The sequence below is a fragment of the Populus alba genome, chromosome 11 (assembly GCF_005239225.2).
Source record: "Populus alba chromosome 11, ASM523922v2, whole genome shotgun sequence".
NCBI classification, from domain to species: domain Eukaryota; kingdom Viridiplantae; phylum Streptophyta; class Magnoliopsida; order Malpighiales; family Salicaceae; genus Populus; species Populus alba.
Genome location: NC_133294.1, coordinates 16,156,061 through 16,176,712, shown reverse-complemented (window position 1 = coordinate 16,176,712; position 20,652 = coordinate 16,156,061). Strand labels below are relative to the sequence as shown.

At 33.6% G+C, this 20,652-nt stretch overlaps 1 protein-coding gene across 1 annotated transcript; it reads left to right on the top strand.

Annotated features, from left to right (window-relative positions):
• Nucleotides 1-7,643: 7,643 nt before the first annotated feature.
• On the top strand, nucleotides 7,644-14,012 carry LOC118047455 (autophagy-related protein 18f). Its single transcript, XM_035056756.2, has 8 exons — nucleotides 7,644-8,490; nucleotides 9,745-10,188; nucleotides 10,274-10,705; nucleotides 11,094-11,321; nucleotides 11,426-12,256; nucleotides 12,331-12,497; nucleotides 13,296-13,661; nucleotides 13,793-14,012. Exons 1-7 carry the CDS (start codon nucleotides 8,263-8,265, stop codon nucleotides 13,657-13,659), a joined length of 2,694 nt encoding a protein of 897 aa, XP_034912647.1. The 5' UTR covers nucleotides 7,644-8,262; the 3' UTR covers nucleotides 13,660-13,661; nucleotides 13,793-14,012.
• The last annotated feature ends 6,640 nt before the right edge of the window (nucleotides 14,013-20,652 follow it).

Below are 20,652 nucleotides of genomic sequence, written 5' to 3'. Positions count from 1 at the left end.
TGACTTGGTTTTTCAAGTTTTGGCTCTGGTTTTTTCGGTTTGACTCAGTTTTTTCCAGTTTAGCTTGGTTTTTCCAGTTTGGTTCGGTTTTTTACTTGTAAAACTGAAACCGAACCAAACCGACCATTTTTTTTTAAATTTTAATCGGTTTAATCTTTTTTTTTTTTTCGATTTGGTTTTTTTATTTTTTATTTTCTTATTTTCTCAATTTAATTAATTTTTTTATTTTTTTACTCAATCCTAACACAAATCGTGTTTCCAAACATTATTTTACCGGTAATTAATATCGAGTGCCTGTCGTTTCAATATCAACCATGCTTGTGGGAGTAAAATCGGCCATCCCTCATGCCTTAATTATATACGACATGTCACCTGTCAACTTACTAACAGGCCACTTGTCAATTCCCTCTTGGTCAATTACTCAGACGTATCCCGTGCTATGTTTATTCTGAGTATCGATAAAAATATAATAAAATCAGAAAAATATTTTCATGTAAAATATTTTAACCAAAATTAAGGGCCCGAACACAAATATTATTATGTTTTTCCATTTGAGGCGAGGCAAATCGAGTTACTTGTAGTTTTGTTGCCCTGTTAACAAAAAATAAAAATAAAATAAAAATGTTAGCACAAGTCCAGGGTGATATAACGCAATATTATTATGTTTAATAAATTTATTTTATTTTTATGTTTAAGTTTTAACGGAAATGTGTCTTCCCACGAGTTTTCCTTCACGGTGAAGAAGACGTTTCTCCAACATCAAGCCTTCGATTGGCCACCACCCCAGCCTACCACGACATGGACCAGAATGATTTTTTGTATTAACATGTTAATTTTTGTTTTGTTAGATATTATATTTTTATAATTATTTTTGTTGTTGTTCTTTTTTTTTTTAGTTTAACGTGGGTGTCCGGGCCAGCTTGCACGTACCTCGACTAATCCCACGGGCCCTGAAGTTAACGACAATGTAAGCCTCCAATGACCATCATATGAATTTTTGTTGTTGTTCTTGTTCTTATTGTAAGTGTGATGTATTTTTATAAATTGTTTTTAATGATGTAATTAATTCTATAGAGTGTCAAATAACCATTTCAACCTAAAAGTTTAAGATGTTAGGTGAGGTCCTAGGATATGATTTATATTATTCTCTAACACACCCCTTCAAGCAAAAGCCCTTTGGTCTTGAAACTTGCACAAGCCTACATTACCTTGTGCTTAATTTTTATCAAATAAATAGGGATTGTGAGATTCGAACTCGTGACCGCTTGGTTATAAGGCTCTGATACCATGTCAAAGAACTATTGCAACCTAAAAGCTTAAGCTATTAGGTGAGGTCTCAGGATATGATTTATATTATTCTCTAACATGGAGTTCATCTTCAAGGTTTTAATTAAATTTTTAACATGTGTAAATTAGTTTATTTACTTTATTAATATTTTTTCTTGTCATGGGTGTAATATTTTTCTAATTTTTTAGTGGTGCAATTAATTCCATAAATACCATTCTCAATATTTGTATGTTTTTTTTTTTAATTTGTCAATAAAATAATTATTAGTTGCATATCATGTAATTCATTGCACTAACGGATCCATTTTACATGGTAAAACTATAATATTTTTCTTGAATGTGTCGAAAGTGAACATCTCATTTATTTTTATTTTTTAATATATGTCAAGCATATAATTTTCTATTCTCTTTTTTTTTTCATATAAGATTCTCAAAATGGATGCATTCAAAGTGGTGTAATAGTATTTAGATTGCCGATGTATTAATATATTTAAGTTTTAACTAATAATGTCTTGACATCTACTAAAACAAATTATATATATGTAAGAGGTCCATCTTGTCATGTAGGCATATCAAAAAAAAAAAAAATCAAATTATTGATACCAAGTTGAATGAAGAAAAATATTATGAGAATTTCCCAACTAAATACTTAGAATCATTATTTTTAACACAATTTTGTTACAAATTCTTTTTTCTTTAACCGTTTGAAAAATCATACCATAAACTTTAGCTTAAGATTATAGTGAATACTTTTTGGTAAGATGTAAAAATAGAAAAGTTCAGAAATCTATTTTGTATGATAGATCAACTCATATCATGCACTTCAAGTTGTTTAACAATTTATCATTATATAGGAGTTAATTTCTACGTTATTTGATTTTCATTTTTATTAATTAAGCCACTTTTCTTAATAAATCATAATATAAAATGATACAAAAAATATTTTTTAAAAAATAATTCAAAATTTAAACTTGATATGGATCGAGAAAATTAAATACACTATATGGTTTTCTTAAAACAAATTATAACCTTTTTATTTTAGTTTTAGGATATGGGTTTTTCTAAATTCAAGTTCAACCAATAAAAGAAACTTTAAAGATTGATAACAAGTTGGAAAAAAAATTAAATTCCATGAAAATTAATTTGATAGGTAAATGTTCTATTAGTATTTTTTTCAAATACACACAAATCTAATTACCATGATAACACACTAACAAGATTATAATAATATAAACAAATACTAAATAATTGATTATGTATGAATAATTAAATTTATATTATCCCTGTAATGCAGTCCAAACAACAAGGTGTTCTAACAAAACTCTTTCAATTTAAAGTTGAGTTCATATCCTATATTAGTTTAATTGTGTACAAAATTATTTTATTTAAAAACTTAAACGGTTACCTCAAATCTTAAAATATAATTTATATTATTTTTAAAGTATTTTATTAAATAAAAAATTTTTAGACTTAAAACTTATATATAGTTATACTATTTTATGTTTAGTTTTTATTAATTAGATTGAAAGTGGTAAAATCTAAACTCGTGACCATTTGACTTTTCACTTTTCAAGTTTGAAATTTACACGAATCTATACTACCTTGTGTTTTTAATTAAAAGAGAGAATGAATGTGATAAAATTCAAACTAATAACTATTTAAATTCTAATATCATATTAAAAAATAACTTATTAAAAATTTTAAATTATATAATTTATATTATTTCATAATTTAAAGTCACATCTTTACTTCCTGAGGCACAATCATGACACAATCTTAAGCTTAAACCCTTGTATATATTGATGAAGATCCCTGGAAAATATTCTGAGTGAAAGATGTATTTCTTTTTCATTATAATTATTTTTTAAAATGTTTTTTTATATTAAAATATATCAAAATAATATATTTTTTATTTTTTAAAAATTATTTTTAAAATCAGTATATCAAAACGATTCAAAACATTTAAAAAAATTAATTTTAATAAAAAAAAATTTTTTTATAGAATGCGTTCCCAAACATTCTCATTAATGTTGTTTATTGTGTGTGAGATAGTGTATTTGTACATTAAAAACTGTTAAAAAATATATATATCATGTAACTCATTATGGGTGAATATGATCGTGGTGAATTTTTAATCCTGTGCTTCGTCGCCTAATTGAGTTGCAAATTGTTCACTATTATTATTGATTCTCAAGATAGGTAACGTAACGAAATGGTAAAGAATTTAAAATTTTTACAGTAGATTTTGAGCTCGAGTTAAAGTGTGTATTTTTGATAAGAGTCTGGGACAGTCAAAATTTTAGTCACTCACCTATACCTATAAAATGTGCTTTATAGAGGGTGAGATTTTCTCAAATAAAAAAAATAAATAAATTCTCACTGCATGCTTTAACCTCTCTGCGTATATATTTATACATCTTCACTGTTCTTATAAATCTTGCTTCAACTCACACAATCCCATTTGTATTTCTTTCCTTGGAAGGTACGTAAAATTAAATTGAAACATTCTTGTTTATCATATCCTTTTTTATATTTTTCTTAATAAAATCTAAATGTCTTGTCATGTATAACTTTAGATAATGTGAAATAAAATAGTTTGATGTGTGTCATGGTTTCAAAACATAATATATAAAATTATCATAGATGAAAAATGTGATATATATCAAACTCTATATATTATTTGTTAAATTTTCTTAAACTATGTTATTCTACCAATTTCTTTTATGAATAGTGTTGATTTAAAAAAAATAATGGGACAATAAAAACAATATTTTTTCTTTCTTTAATGTTTTTAAAATAAAAATATAGATGATATTAAAACCTTTTATAAAGAATATATTATTCTAGATTGGCTTTAATATAGACTACTTTTTTTTTTTCAAGTGCCAAGAAAATAAAAAGAATTATCCACCTTTATCAATGAGGATAAAAAATCCAACCTTAGAAAATGGGGCTAAATTAATAGTTAATCATTCACTAATTTAATTAGGAGGATTAATTGCCCAATGATTTGGGTTTTCAGGAAAATTCATTGAAACTGTGTAGCTATAACATATCATGTAGTAAACTGTATCTACATCCTCTAGCCTTTGATATTGAATTGAAGCTAAATTTATGTTAAATCTGTGAAATGTTGGAATATACATCGAAAGCGAATTCGGGAACTGTAAGTTTAATCCAACAAGTATAACTATGGAACTTAAAATCATAAATAAAAAAGAAATCATTGAACTTTAATTATACCACAGACGATGCTTTTCATTTTCAGGAATAACACATAATAGATATTATGTCAAAGTTATTCTATATCTTAAACTGTTAGATAAGGTATCAGGATATGATTTTATATTATTCTCTAACACATTCCCTCAAATGAAAGTCATTTGACCTTAAAACGTGTACATATCCATGTTATCTTGTGCTTGATTTTTATTAAATAAATAGAGATAATAATATTCAAACTTATGATCGCTTGATCATTAAGACTCCGATATCATATAAAAAATTATTTTAACTTAATAACTTAAACTATTAGAGAAGATCCTAGAATATAATTTTATATTATTCTCTAACAATTATTATATACATGATTTACTCCAAGTTATTATACAAATTTATTATTCTCTACAATGAACTTGATATGAAACGGGTAGTGGATGATGACCAAATTCAAAAACTTATCTTTTGACTCCCAATCTTTCACAAGGTTATGTTTGGACACCAAGTCTTGACTAGAATATTGAATAATTGCCCAAGCTGTCGGCTGCTGAACTGCACTGAACAGCCTATGTGGTGTTTAGGATTGGTTGTGTTTTTGAAAAAGATTAAATATTTTTTCCGAGCGTTGAATAGATTATTTATTTATTTTTGGATTATTTTAGGTATGTTGATATTAAAAATAAATTTTAAAAAATAAAAAAATAATATTTTTCTAAGCAAAAAACACTTTAAAAAACAATTTATACTAGACTCTAAAACAAGTATCAAAACTTGTTTGGAAGTATAATAGTTGTTATTTTTTGTTTGGAAATATATTAAATAGTATTTTAAAAAAATATATATTTTTGATATTAACATATCAAAATGATTTAAAAATATAAAAAAAATATTAATTTGAAGTAAAAAAATAAAAAACTTTTAAATATTTTTAAAATATAAAAATAAATAAATTCTACGGGAATGAAAGGGAATGCTGGAATATACAATGAAAGGGAATTCAGGAAATACAGTAAGTTTAATCCAACAAGTATAACTACGGAACTTAAAATCATAATTATAAAAGAAATCATTGAACTTTAATTATACCACAGAAGATCAATAAGATTTTAAACCCACATGTTTCAATTTTCAAAACCAGAAGATTAATTCAAGAATAACCCATAATATCATATATAGAAAATCATTGTATTATTAATTATTCTGTACGTGATTTACTCCAAGTTATTATACAAATTTATTATTCTCTACAATGAACTTGAAATGAAACCGGTAGTGGATGACGAACCAAATTCAAAAACCTATCCTTTGATTCCCAATCTTCACAAGCTTAAGTTTGGACACCAAGTCTTGACTAGAATATTGAATAATCGCCCAAGCTGTTGAGTGTTGAACTGAGCAGCCTATGGTGTTTAGAATTGTGTTTTAGCTTTGAATAGATTTTATTTTATATTTTTGAATGTTTTATATACTGATGTTAAAAATAAATTTTAAAAAATAAAAAATAATATATTTTCAAGCAAAAAAATACTTTAAAAACAACTTATACTAGACTCTGAAACAAGTATCGAAATTAAAAGGGTGTTTGAGAGTGTAACAATTGTTTTTTTTTTTTTAAAGTATTTTTTACTCGGAAATGTATTAAAATAATATATATTTTTTAAAAAATTTATTTTTGACATCAACATATCAAAATGACATGAAAACATAAAACATATTAATTTAAAATTAAAAAAAATAAAAATATTTTTAAAATTCAAAAATAAATAAACCCTTAACATAACTATAAAGAGAATACGGGAACAAGGGGATGAATGAATGTTGTTTGCTTGCCACTCAAGAAAACTTAGCTTTTCAAGCAAACCATTCAAGCCAGGAAATCCTCATGTTTCATGCTCGATCCCTTAAATATCCTACATTCTATATAAGATCCTCTACGGAGCCCATTGATCCTGAGATATGCACCGTTAGATCACAATCTCTATGATCATCACTTTGGCAAACTCAACATTGATGCCAAGAATACAAGAAATACACACCACAGTGCAGGAAAACCTAACCAAACATATCCAAAGCATTCTCGAACCCGTAGCTTCAAGAGGAAGAAAAAAAAAAAAAAGACAAATGTTTTTTTTTTAAAATCCAATAAGAATAATTATTTACTTTTATGGTAGAAAATAATAATAGGATATTGAGAGATGTCAACCTTTTCTAGCTCCATCTATGAACTCACTACTTACCTACTGATGGTTGGACAGCTCTTATTGTTTGATTAATCCGCTTAGTAAGGTATTGAATAATACGGTAACGTTTATTTTTAGTTGTTTTTTTAAAAATATATTTATTTTTTAAAAAATATTAAATTAATATTTTTAATGTGTTTTTATGATTTAAATCTACTGAATTCAAAAATATTATTTTGAATCTATTTTAAATTGAAACACTTTTAAAAAAATATTTTATACCATAATATCAAACATGCATTAAAGCTCCAATTCATCTAATTTGTCTTTTTATGTCCCTATAAAAAATTATAATTTTTAAATTTAATCTGGTAATCAATTCAATCCAAGACTAGGATGATGAATTTTGACTGAATTATTGATTTTTAATTATTTTTTTATAAAATAAAACTATATTATTTTTATTAAAAAATAAATATTTAACATGTTATACCAGGTTTTTAATATGATGAACTATATTTTTAATTTTTGTTATTTTTTATTAAACTTGTCCCAAAGTCGATCTGGTGTAATCCTGCATCAGCCCACGGATAAAGCAAGTTTTAAAACTATTCGGAAAAAAAAAAAAAAACTCCACGGTTTCTTCTATTTATCTAGAATTACTTTTTATTAAAAATTAACATATTTATGAAAATATTTTTGAAAGTTAACGGCGTGATTTAAGGACTAAATAATTATTTTGCATTTAGTTTAAACTTCTCATAAATAATTAAATATACACCTCCATGATTGGTTTATTTAAAAAAGAAAAAAAAAAGTGAAAATGGAGAAGGTGAAAATTAATTGACCTCATTTAATTAAAGGCAAGAGCAACCAGACGTCCATCTTTTTATCGTGTTTTTTTTTTTATATTTTCTTTTATATATATATATATAAAGAAAGGAAAACACGATAAAACTGGATGCGGAGAGAGACAGAGACGTGAACGGAGACACGTTTCCTCTATTTTCTCTTTCACCACGCTAAATCCTTCCTCTTCCCATTATCCTTTTCTCTTTCAAATTCCTCTAAAAAAAACCCTTCAAAAAATATATCAAATTAATCACCTAAATCAAATTCTCTGTACCATAAAATTAATTAATTTTTTAGGCAATCAAAAATATTTATTCATCTCTTTGTATATTCCTCCATTTCTCTTAATCATTCTCTTAATTGGGTTTTCTTTAGATCTTTTTTTGCCTCAAAACACCCCCAAAAAAAAAACATTTTTTTTGAAGTTGAATTGGTGGTTTTAATATATATATTTTTATTTTTGCCTTTGGTTTAGCTGCTTTTTTTCATATAAATAAAATTGAAAGTCATGGATGCACTTGTAAACTAAAAGATTCATTTTTTTTTTTTAATTTTGGGTTGAGTTCAGGGTTTTTTTCCCCTGTTCGATTTCTACTATGGTTTTTTGATTCTTCAAAAAAGGAGCAGTCTTTTGCTATGCTAAAAAGGGAAATTGGAGAATCAGAGGTTATAGCAAATTGGGTATTTGTTACCTTTGTTTTTTTTGGCTTTTGTTGCTACTATTATGAGGAATAGTAGTATTAACAGTGATGTTCAACAACAGCAGCAGAAGAATTTGCAAGGGAGAGTTAATGGTAATAATATTAATAATAATGGATTTTTGCCGAGCTCGTTTCGGGCGATTTCGAGTTATTTGAGGATTGTTTCGTCCGGTGCATCAACGGTTGCGAGGTCTGCTGCGTCGGTTGCACAGTCTATTGTGGATAGGGATGATGATGCCAATCATGATCAGGTAAAAAAGAAAAAAATTTAAACTTTTTTTATAACTTTTTTGTCTATGTTGTGTAAGATTGTAGAGGAGCGAAGATGTTAGATTGTTGATTTATGGTTAAAGATTGAATGTGCAATCTAGTTAGGCTATATGGTTTTTGTTTCTGGTATTTTAGAGTGGGCCATGTTGAATTTTTAATTGAAAGTATTGTTCTTTTTAAGAGGTTTGTGTGCATGTGTGTGAAGGTGTGAATCTAAATTGCTCAAGTTGAGATTGGGAATAAGTGGGATTTTTGAAGCATAAGCAGCTCATATATGGTGTGTGATTTATTTTGGAAATTAAATGATGTTGGTGTTAAATTTGCGATCCAAGTCAAGATTATGGAGTTTGAATGTGCAAAATAGCTCATTTATGGTGTTTTGATCCTATTTAAATGTGTTCTTTATTAGTTGGAGGTGGTTTAATTCGGATTAGGCAGGGAAAATTTGGAACTGGCATGTTATTTTTGAGTGAAAGAGGGAATGGTGGATGGATAGTGAGGGATGGAAGAGTAGGAAACGTACTGCCTTACATGACTGAGTGGATTATGTACCTTCTTGAACCTATCTGTTCCTTTGATTCTGATATATTTTCAAGTGTACAAAGTTGAAATGATTTAGAGAGAAGGCATGAATGGAGTTGGTTTTTGCTTTCTTATCCTTCATCTAGATACTCTTTTATTAGTCAAATCAAACAAGAGAAGTTTGGGTTCAAAGTTTGATTTCTTTCCTTGCTTCTCAAATAACTGGAGAGATGGATTACTTTTTCTTCCTTTATTTTAGTTCTAAGCCAATTCATCCCTTCCCTAACCAAATAAACTTTTCATGTGAAAGATATGGTGAACTGTGGTGCTAGCCATTTCAAACTTGTTGAATAAATTGATGTTTGGGGACTTCAAATATATCTTTCAATTGATTTAGGGGACATTGATATAAATACAAGTCTTCTGTAATTTTATTTTGGATGATAAGGCTGATATTCTCTGCTGCAATTTGGAGAGTGAAAATTCTAGCATGCTCATTTGTACTTATCTTGCAAGTTAAATCACAGCGATTTGGACTGTTGATTTTATAATCCACTATAAATTGAATGGGATACTAGTGTATGACTTCTGGTCACAATGGAGAGAAGTTGAAATACTGGGTACACAGCGATTTGGACTGTTGATTTGGAGTTCTTGAAATCAAGATCTGAAAGGAGATAGCTCTGATCCTTTATCATTTGTATAATATGCAGGTCCGCTGGGCTGGGTTTGACAAGTTAGAGGGTGATGATGATGTCATTCGTCAAGTCCTCTTATTGGGATATCAATCTGGTTTCCAGGTTTGGGATGTTGAAGAAGCAAATAATGTCCGCGACCTTGTTTCCAGACATGATGGTCCCGTGTCATTCTTACAAATGCTACCAAAACCAATAACATCAAAGAAATCAGAAGACAAGTTTGCTTACAGCCGACCTCTTTTGGTGGTTTGTGCTGAAGGTGAACAAGATGGGCCAGCTACTTCAATGAATGGGAATGTTTCTAATAACCATGACCCTGTTAATGGTAGCACTGTGTCAACTGTTGTCCGGTTTTATTCTCTTAGATCTCAGTCTTATGTACACGTGCTCAAGTTCAGATCAGCTGTTTATTCTGTAAGGTGCAGCTCTCGAATTGTGGCTATTTCTCAATTGTCTCAGGTTTGTTTGCTTGTGCAAATTTGTCTTTTTTCAAGCACCTTTTTTTTTTTTTCCAGCATGTGATAGTTAGGCTTTTCTGCTGCAGGTACACTGTTTTAATGCCACAACATTGCAGCGGGAATATACTATTCTTACAAACCCTATGGTCATGGGTTCTCCTGGTTCTGGGGGTATAGGCTATGGGCCTCTAGCAGTTGGTCCCAGGTGGCTGGCTTATAGTGGAAGTCCAGTTGTGGTTTCCAATTCTGGTCGTGTGAGCCCGCAACATCTAACACCTTCTTTGAGTTTTTCTGGCTTCACTTCAAATGGGAGTTTGGTTGCTCATTATGCAAAAGAATCAAGCAAGCAACTTGCAGCTGGAATTGTGACCCTTGGAGACATGGGATATAAGAGGCTGTCCAGGTATTGTTCGGAGCTCTTACCTGATTCCCATGGTTCCCTCCAATCAGGGAGTCCTAGCTGGAAAAGCAATGGAACTGTTAATGGCTATTTTCCAGATGCAGATAACATTGGAATGGTGTGTATTGTGCTTCCCCTTTTGTTTTGTTCCAAGTGCTACTAGAACCTTTCTTTTCAACACCGTTTCTGTTTACCCTTATGTTAATTCTAAAGTAAATGTGTCTTGTTCGCTTTAATGAGTTTTTTCTGGAGAAATGCATGATATTACTTTATAACAATGGCACGTTAATCGTATTAACTGGCACCCTTATGCGAGTAATGTTCATTTGTTCCGAGGGATGAATTTCCGCCCAGGAATGTTATGTTAGGAAGTAGTTATGGGATGATGCTATTGTGTTTCATCTGCATCTGTCTTTTCTGCCTCGATTTGGATTTTCTTTAATGAGCTGGTACAAGTATGATTGCTCTTGTAGAATCCCCCCTCTTATGTACTCTTTGTTTTTCAGGTTGTTGTGAGGGATATCGTCAGTAAACTTGCTATTGCCCAGTTTAGAGCACACAAGAGTCCTATCTCTGCTTTGTGCTTTGATTCTAGTGGGACGCTTTTAGTGACTGCCTCTGTCCAGGGTCATAACATTAATGTTTTCAAAATAATGCCTGGACTCCAAGGAAGCTCCTCTGCTGGTGCATCTCATATACACCTGTACAGGCTGCAACGTGGATTTACAAATGCAGTAAGACCAGAACAGATGTTCCTATATTTTGTTTTGGATTATTGCATCATGAGCAGTTAGATTTGATCTTTGTTTATCTTGTTTCTTCTGGTTTTATTTCTCAGGTTATACAGGACATCAGTTTCAGTGATGACAGCTACTGGATTATGATAAGTTCATCAAGGGGAACAAGCCATTTGTTTGCTATTAATCCCTTGGGAGGATCAATGAACTTTCAATCTTCTGAATCTGGTCACGTCATGAAAAATAGTGGATTGGGAGTAATGACTAAGCCGACTGTTCGTTACTTGCCCAGTTTAGGTTTACAAATGCATAGTCAACAGAGCCTTTGTGCATCTGGCCCCCCAGTCACACTATCTGCTGTCAGCAGAATAAGAAATGGAAATAATGGCTGGAGAGGCACTGTAACTGGAGCTGCAGCAGCTGCTTCAGGAAGACAGGGTTACCTTTCCGGTGCTATAGCTTCATCTTTTCACAAATGCAAAGGCAGTAATGATATGTATGTGGATGGAGCCTCTTTCAAGTCAAAGTACCATCTTTTAGTTTTCTCTCCTTCTGGTTCTATGATACAATATGCATTGAGGATATCAGCTGGTGTAGATTCAATGGCAATTGCATCTGGACTTAATGCAACTTATGAATCAGCTGCGGAAAATGATGGAAGGTTAGTAGTTGAGGCAATGCAGAAGTGGAATATATGTCAGAAACAAAATCGAAGAGATCGAGAGGATAATGCTGATATATATGGTGAGAATGGGAATTCTGATAGCAACAAGATACATCCTGAAGGCATAAAGAAAGGAAATAGTATATATCCTGAAGATAGTGCAGTCACAAATGCAAAGATCAGCTCTGAGGAAAAGCATTATTTATATATTTCCGAAGCTGAACTGCACATGCATCAACCTCGTTTCCCATTATGGGCAAAACCTGAGGTATTTTAAAAAACTGTCCATAAAAAACATGCACATTTTAATTCGTGTCTGAAATGCTGTCAATTGCTTGCCAGATATACTTCCAATCAATGATGATTGAGGGGATAGAAGTGGATGATGCAGATGCATTGCAAGGGGAAATTGAGATTGAAAGAATTCCAACTCGCATGATCGAAGCAAGGTCAAAGGACCTGGTCCCACATTTTGATCATCTTCAAACACCAAAATTTCTACATACAAGGTAGGCATAAAAGTTTTGTATCCATTTACTTTTCTGATTATGTTGAAGTCTTCAACTTTATTGAATAAAATTCGTTAGCCACTCCAAAATGGAAAAATCCCTCAGGTTTAAAAAGCGTCAAAAGAATTTGGCCTTTTACAGATTGGAGTTCAATTTTGTATGCAGAAGGCTCTTGTTTCCTAACAAAATATATTTTTTTCTCAGCAGAAAATTTTATATTTTTGCTGATATCAATGTTCTCCTATTTTTACTAAGTATAGTTTGTTCTGAAATGATCTTACCTAATGTGACTTAATCTGTAGAAAGAAAAAAAATTGTTACTGTGCTGATCAAGTGTTTTTTTATTAATTTTTTTTTCCCACCTGATTACACTCTTTATTTAATTCCTCAGAAGATGGCCTCAAAGTTGATCAAAGGTGATTTTAGATTCCTAATGTAGATGTATATTCTATTTTATGGTCAAACAAATTCATTTCCTCAAATGCTATTAAGTTTATTAGTCTTTGGATAAAAACATTTTGATTTTAGGCAGCATATATTTTTGTGGGCTGATCAGATTGGAGCATTTATTGAGGGATGATTGAATCATGAAATCCGTGACTAAGGAAAAATTTGTTTAATTTTTTGAGTACTGCAAGTGGCCAGGTTTTAGAAGTTGCAGGTTTACTGAAACATTTTTATTGGAGTCCACATCGTTGATTTATATTTTATTTCCTGTTTTTCCTTTCATAATTTTTTATGTGCAACAATGAGAACCCATATTTATTATCATGCCAATATAATTTCTATCACTTACAGGGTTCCTTCCTTAGATAGCAATAGTAATGGGCGGCTGCAGCATCAGAGTTACGGGCTGTCTGAAAATGGCAGGCTTTCTTGCAGGAGCAGCTCCGGCTCCCTTGACTCCATGATTGAGAATGGTGCTGCAGTGGCTGAACTTCACAATGGTGTTGAAGAAACTGGGTGGAATGGTTCTAGGATGCCAGTAGAAACGAGGGGCATTGTAAATAGCAACGGCAGCCCTAAAACTAATACCCGGCTTGAGGTTGTAAATAATAGAGAGAGCTCAAGAACAGAGGCGCTGCTCAAGTTTGTAAATAATAACAATGAAGGTCTGAAAATGGAGAACCAATTTGAAAATGAAGGTGATGAATTTGATTAGAGGTAATTTTCTACCCTTGAAATCTTTTTAGTTCATCAAAACGAGTGCCTTGAGATTGATCACCTCTTCTGGAGCATCATCGAATTGTCAGACACTAACATGCAAATTTCCTTCTCTTATTTTTTCCTTTCAGGCGTGCAGTTATTCTTTTATTATGTAGAAGGTTCATTAACCATGTTAAATATTGTGGACAAGAGTGAGGCTTAGGTGGTTTGACTGCGAAGCAGAATTGTGGATTACTGCTACTATGTTATTGGGGTTTCGTACTTTTGATCACCTTGTAAATAACTGACGAATATTCCCACCAATCCGTTGGGATATGTAAATAATAGCTTAACTTTTAGTTCCTTGAACAGGTTGCTTGCCACGCTACGCCTCAGGTTCGACCCTAATAGGAATTTTTTTTAATATATATTATCATTAAACTCAATATAATAGGTTGAATCTGAAAATTAATAATAGGTATATAATATGATTTTTATAAATATATATGCTTGTTTAGTTTGAATTTTAAATTAAAGTTTTGTAGACCTAAAAAGATATAAAACTATAAAAGAAGAAATAGTTTAGGGGACTATGAAATCTAAAATATTTTAGTATTTATTAGCTGTTCAAAGTCTTATATATATTTTTTCCTTTCTTGTTCTTATGTTTAGACATGCAAGCTTGTTATATATTATGAAGGTAGAATGTTTCAGTGCTACCTTTCTTTAAATAAACCCTGGAAATATAGTATTCTCCAGGTTTGCCATATTCCTCAAGAGTTATGGTGCCTGTATGCATGCACGTATTGGGATATAAATGATCTAAATCAATTGCCTATTGCACATAATCTAGAATGAGAAATTATGATAAAAAATTGTTTTTTAAAGTGTTTTTTTCTTGTAAATAAAATAAAATATTATTTTATTTTTAAAAATTATTTTTAATATTAACATATTAAAATGATTTAAATATAAAAAAATTATTAATTTGAAATAATTTTTTAAAAAAAATGAAGTTCGTACGGAAAAGAACACTGTTTTCTGTGCTTGCTTGGTGATCGGAAACCACCATGCTTGTCTACCTCCTTGAGCATTTTCTCAACTTTCTTGCCAAGTTTGTACTGCCTTATGCGTGTGCAAACATCTTTATTATTTTGCTACCATACCTTCCGGCATTGAATTTACTTCAAGGAGTGTCTTTCGCGGCCACTCTGTACTTGTTTTGCGGGTAACTTTTCGTCTCTATCATCCAATTCAAGTTCATGATTCATTCTGTTCATCTGATGTAGTAGATTCTCCATTTCTTTCTCCAAGGCTTTCAACCTTTGATCAGAATCTAACAGTATTGTTGATATTAGAGTAGACAGAGTCACAAAGAAGGCGGCCATTCTCCTACAGTAGTGAACTCACAATGGAAGCCACAAAATCCATACAAACACAGCATCCGCTATCATATATTCAGTTCCTGCTGTATAATATTTAACCCTTCTTCAGTCACCTACTCTAATCTTTTCAAAGATTTTCAAATGTCGAAGAAAAGAAAAGGATATCAGCTGGCTCTCTTCTAAGGTCCTTAACATGCTGAGGCAGCCTCTTTTAGGGACGATTCCTTCCAAATTAGCAGATATATTTTTCAAACGACTGAGTTTCAAATGCTCAACATTAGGTAACAAGCTTCTCAGGATAGTCTCCTCGTTTATCGAACTTGTAACGAAATTACAGCTTGATATTTTCGGAGACTTTTAAGCCTGATAGGCCACACAGATTATTCTTGACAGCTACTTCAGATAAATTATGCATTCCCCCACAAGTCACAAGGTCCAGCGCACTTCCTTCAAGCCCTCCTCTCATCAGGTCAATCCCTCTTTGAATGACCCTCTTATCATCATCTCGAGCAGGCAGATAATTTGAATCACAGCTCCTTGGACACCAATCCTTACATGGAACTTCCTCAACCGTTTCAACCAGCCATCTTCTATGGAAAGGCAATCGATTGCATCCAGCCTTACATGAAGAACTGAAAGGTTTGTTGCAGTCTTGTATCCAGACTGCTGTTTCTCGTGGCGCCGCTGCAACTGGGATTGTTGTCGTCTCAGTTGCTGCTACTTTTTTGCTTGATCTGCTACTATGTTTTGCATCCACTACTATTGGCGAAGGTGTTGTTTGCTGCCGCTGGTATATTCTATTGATTATCTTCTGTTAGTTTATCTCGCCTGATTTACGAGACATGCTCGATCCATTGATGTTGGATGTGCATCTCAAACTGGTTCTATAAAGTATAAACTCAGCAATTCAACCTGGTGTGACTAGTAAAAAAAACTCGGGTTAATTCACAATTTGGAAAAACTCGGTAAAAACCTGTGGATTTTTTTCGTTTTTTTTTAATAAAAATATTATTTTTGCAATACGGTGAAAAGACTTTCCCTAGATTGATCTTGTAAATCGAATAAGAAGAGATTGAATCTGCAAAGTTATATTTTATTGAACCTTTGGAGAGAAATATATACAGATGATTACATGAGTAACTGTTAAAAATAATAAAGCTATTCAATGCTACAATAATGCAGAATTCTAAGAGATTTGATTTACATTTAATGAATCATAAAAGGAAATAAATACATGAACAATAACTGTTAAACATATTGCAGCAGATTAACCTTCCAACACTCCCCCTCAAGTTGGAGAGTGGATGTCTTGCAATCCCAACTTGCGGACCATAGGAATGAAGAATTCCTTTCCCAATGGCTTAGTCAAAATGTCGGCTAGCTGATTTTCAGAACTCACAAATCTTGTTTCTACAGAACCATCTTGAATCTTATCCCTTATAAAATGACAGTCCATTTCTATATGTCTCGTCCGTTCATGAAAAATAGGATTCGCTGCAATGTGTATCGCGGCCTTATTATCACAATACAATAATGCTGATTGTTGATGCAACACACCCAAATCTTTAAGTAAGCAACGAAGCCACGTTAATTCGCAACAAGCTCCTGTCATAGCACGATATTCTGCTTCAGCCGAAGATAGAGACACTGTCTTTTGTCGTTTTGATCGCCATGAAATCAGTGAGGGACCTAGGAATACGCAGTATCCTGTGGTCGATCTTCTCGTAAGTGGGCATCCTGCCCAATCAGAATCAGAGTAAGCTCGCAGTCTGAGATCACTGGTTGCGGAGAAGAAGAGGCCTTGACCAGGAGCAGATTTCAGATATCTCACCACCCGTAAAGCTGATTCCCAATGATCCTTTCGGGGTTGGTGCATGAACCTGCTTAATATGTGAACAGAATATGTAATATCTGGCCTTGAAACCGTGAGGTATATCAACCTCCCAACCAATCGCCTATATCGCTCTGGATTTTTGAGTAACTCACTTTTATCAGACAATTTTAGGTTGCGTTCCATAGGAGTATTGATGGGAGCTGCTCCCAGCAAACCTGCATCCTTAATAATTTCCAATGCGTATTTTCGTTGAGAGATAAAAGTACCAGCTTTGGATGTGGAAATCTCAATACCAAGGAAATATCTCAGTTTACCAAGATCTTTAAGATGAAATTTTCTATGCAGGAATTTCTTGATATCAGCTATGCTCACGGGATCATTACCAGTAATTAAGATATCGTCTACATATATCAAAAGAACAGTAAATGACTTGCCTTGCTTTCTGATGAAGAGAGAATAATCGGCTTTTGACTGTTCATAACCAGCTGATTGTATGGCCTCGGAGAATTTGGCAAACCATTGCCGTGATGCCTGCTTCAACCCATACAATGATTTGTGTAGACGGCAGAATAAGTGTTCCTCCCCCTGTCTTCGAAGCCCAGGCGGTGGAGACATGTAAATTTCTTCGTGAAGATCACCGTGGAGAAATGCATTATTGACGTCAAGTTGATGAAGATTCCATCCACGGGCAGCAGCCAGAGCTAATAGACACCGAACTGAGATGATCTTGGCCGTTGGGAGAAAGTATCCTGATAATCAATGCCAGCTAATTGTGTGAAACCCTTCGCCACAAGCCGTGCCTTGAACCGTTCAATTGACCCGTCTGAGTTATGCTTGACCTTGAAAACCCAACGACAACCAATCGGGGTCTTACCAACTGGGAGAGGGGTGAGTGACCAAGTGCCATTGGCTTGGAGGGCTTGTAGTTCGGTTTGCATGGCTTGTTGCCATTCGGGATGAACAGCGGCCTCAGAGTATGATTTTGGTTCCGTGACAGTTTCAATTTTAGCCACAAAAGAGTGATAAGCAGGATTATATCTGTGGTATGAAACGAAATTGGACAGTGGGTATCGTGTACCTTTGATCGGAGCTGGAACGTGGGAGGTCGATTGATCGGAGTAAGCAGCGGAGCAGAAGTAATCGGCGAGTTTAATTGGAGGAACAATTTGGCGGCTGGAGCGACGTGGGGCTGCTGGAGGTGAAGTTGTAGGTACTGGAGAGGTGTGGGTTGGGTCAGGTTCAGGCGAGATGAGGGATCGGAGGGGTATTGGTTCAAGCGGTGGAGACGAAGATTGTGGAATTGGATTTGGGGAAGTTTGTGTGGATGACAGGTCGTTGGCTGGAGAGGGCGTGGACTCGGTTTGGATAAGTGGAGAGGGGCTGGGCTGAAGGTGATGATGTAATGGATCGGGAGTTTGAGCTGAGGTGAGGGTTTCTGGGCTGGGCCGAAATTGAGGCTCAAAGGGATCATGGGGCGGGGCTGGAAGCGGGAGGGGTCCAGATTTGTGGGTTGATGAGTTTTGGGCAGAATAATGGGGCACATGGGAAGGGTTGACCGTGGCATATGGAAAAATATTTTCATGAAATTTTACATCCCGGCTAGTAAAGACCTTTTTTGTTGATAAATCAAATAACTTGTATGCCTTTTGACCGATTGGATATCCAATGAAAATAGAAGGAATGGCGCGTTGGTCAAATTTATGAGAAGTGTGAACATTAGTGGCATAAGTGAGACAACCAAAAACGCGAAGATGAGAGTATGAGGGTGGTTTGGAATAGAGAAGTTCAAAAGGTGTTTTGAAAGAGATAACCGGTGAAGGTAGCCGATTAATTATATGGACAGCCGTGAGGGCACATTCTCCCCAAAATTGTGAAGGGAGTTGAGCATGGAATTTTAAAGCACGGGCAACTTGTAAGATGTGTCGGTGTTTGCGTTCCACTACCCCATTTTGTTGAGGAGTGTAAACACAAGAAGTTTGAAAAATGACACCTTTATCTTGAAAAAAAGATCGAAGTGAGATAAATTCTCCACCATTGTCACTTCGAAAAATTTTAATGCGAGATTCAAATTGAGTGAAAATATAACTGAAGAAATGTTGTAAAATTGATTGTGCTTCAGTTTTGTGACGCATTAAAAATATCCACGTAAAACGTGTATAATCATCAACAATGGTGAGAAAATAATTAGCGCCAGAAATAGATGAATGTCGATAACGACCCCAAATGTCACAATGTATAATATCAAAAGGCTTGGTAGATGAAATAGTACTAGTACCAAAAGATAGACGACTTTGCTTAGCCAAAGGACATATGTGGCAAGCATTTTTTGACTCAACGGAAAAATTCAAAAAAAATTTAGCGAGAAAACTTAAACGGGAAGGTGAGACATGTCCTAGACGATTATGCCACAGGTCGGTAGAGGAGAGGGTAAGGTAGCATGCAGGATGATTTGTGGTTGAGGAAGGTTTGGTAAGGTTCTTTTTTGTCGCTAGTGCCACCAAATAGTATAGGCCGTTTCGCTGTTTACCCAAACCAATCGTCCTCCTCGTAGCCAGATCCTGCAAAATACACCAATAAGGGAGAAAAGTCACTGAACAGTTCAAACTCCTTGTCAAACGACTTACTGACATCAAGTCGACTTTGAATGTAGGCACAGATAAAACATCATGCAGATAATAGACTGAATTTAAGGGTAAAGACCCTTTTGCAATAATATCTGCTTTGTCTCCACTAGGTAACAGTACAGGTGGTAGTGAGCAGTCCTTATTTTCATTCAATAATTCAGATGAAGATGTGATATGGTCGGTAGCCCCACTATCAATAATCCAGTTATGGTTATCAAGTTCAGACAAACCTGGCTTTGTTACTGCATTGGCTTTTGAGCTAGAACTGTCCTCATGATTATTTAGGAGTGACAAAAGTTGCTTGAGTTGAGTTTTCTGACAACGAAACCGTGGGCCTTACCTCATCTTTGTGGGACATTTCAGATACCTGGTTAGCTAAGGGAAAACCATTGTGTTGATTTCCAATTGAGTGCTGATTTCCAATCGTGCTTTGATTTCCAATCGGGTACCCATTCATCCTCGCTTTAGGGTGTCTCGGTGGATACCCATTTAACTGGAAACACTTTTGCACCCAATGCCCCATTTCTCCACAATGGGTGCACTGGGGTCGTCCCCTTCCTGACCCAAAACGGCGCCGATCCTGGTCAAAACGGCGTTCTCCTTGTGGTCGAGTATCACGAGGCTGAGAGAGGCGATTCACGGAGTGTTGTGGGCGATCTGTTTCTGAGATAAAATTTCTTTTTCCTTGATTATTATAACGTACTGCCATGGCAGTACTCCCACCCATCTCCGTTTGTGCAACGCTGAGAAATCGTTGCTTTTCTTCTTGACATACCGAAGAATAAGCTTGGCGAATGGATGGCAGAGGATTCATCAGCAAGATTTGGCCTCGAATTGCAGAGTAAGTGTCATTTAAACCCATTAAGAACTGCATTAATCTTTGTTGGTCTGCCTGCGTTCCATGTGTTGTGTCTGTGTATGAAGCCAATTCATCCCACAAACCTTTTAATTTCGTGTAATATGAGGAGATGGAGAGCTGCTCCTGTCGAAGATATGCAATGTCCCTCTGAATTTCAAATATGCGAGGCGCATTGCTCTGTGAAAAACGTTCCTGTAAATCTTCCCAGACTTCATGTGCGGTGGGATAATAGATTACACTATCTGCAATTTCCGGGTTCAATGTATTGATGATCCAGGAATGGACCATATCATTACATCGTGACCAG

Excerpts from the sequence above, each read along its gene's own strand:
- LOC118047455 (XM_035056756.2), top strand. The coding sequence starts at position 8,263 with ATGAGGAATAGTAGTATTAACAGTGATGTTCAACAACAGCAGCAGAAG. Across the intron at positions 11,322-11,425 it reads AACGTGGATTTACAAATGCA|GTTATACAGGACATCAGTTT; the intron begins GTAAGACCAGAA and ends TTTATTTCTCAG. Across the intron at positions 12,257-12,330 it reads CATTATGGGCAAAACCTGAG|ATATACTTCCAATCAATGAT; the intron begins GTATTTTAAAAA and ends ATTGCTTGCCAG.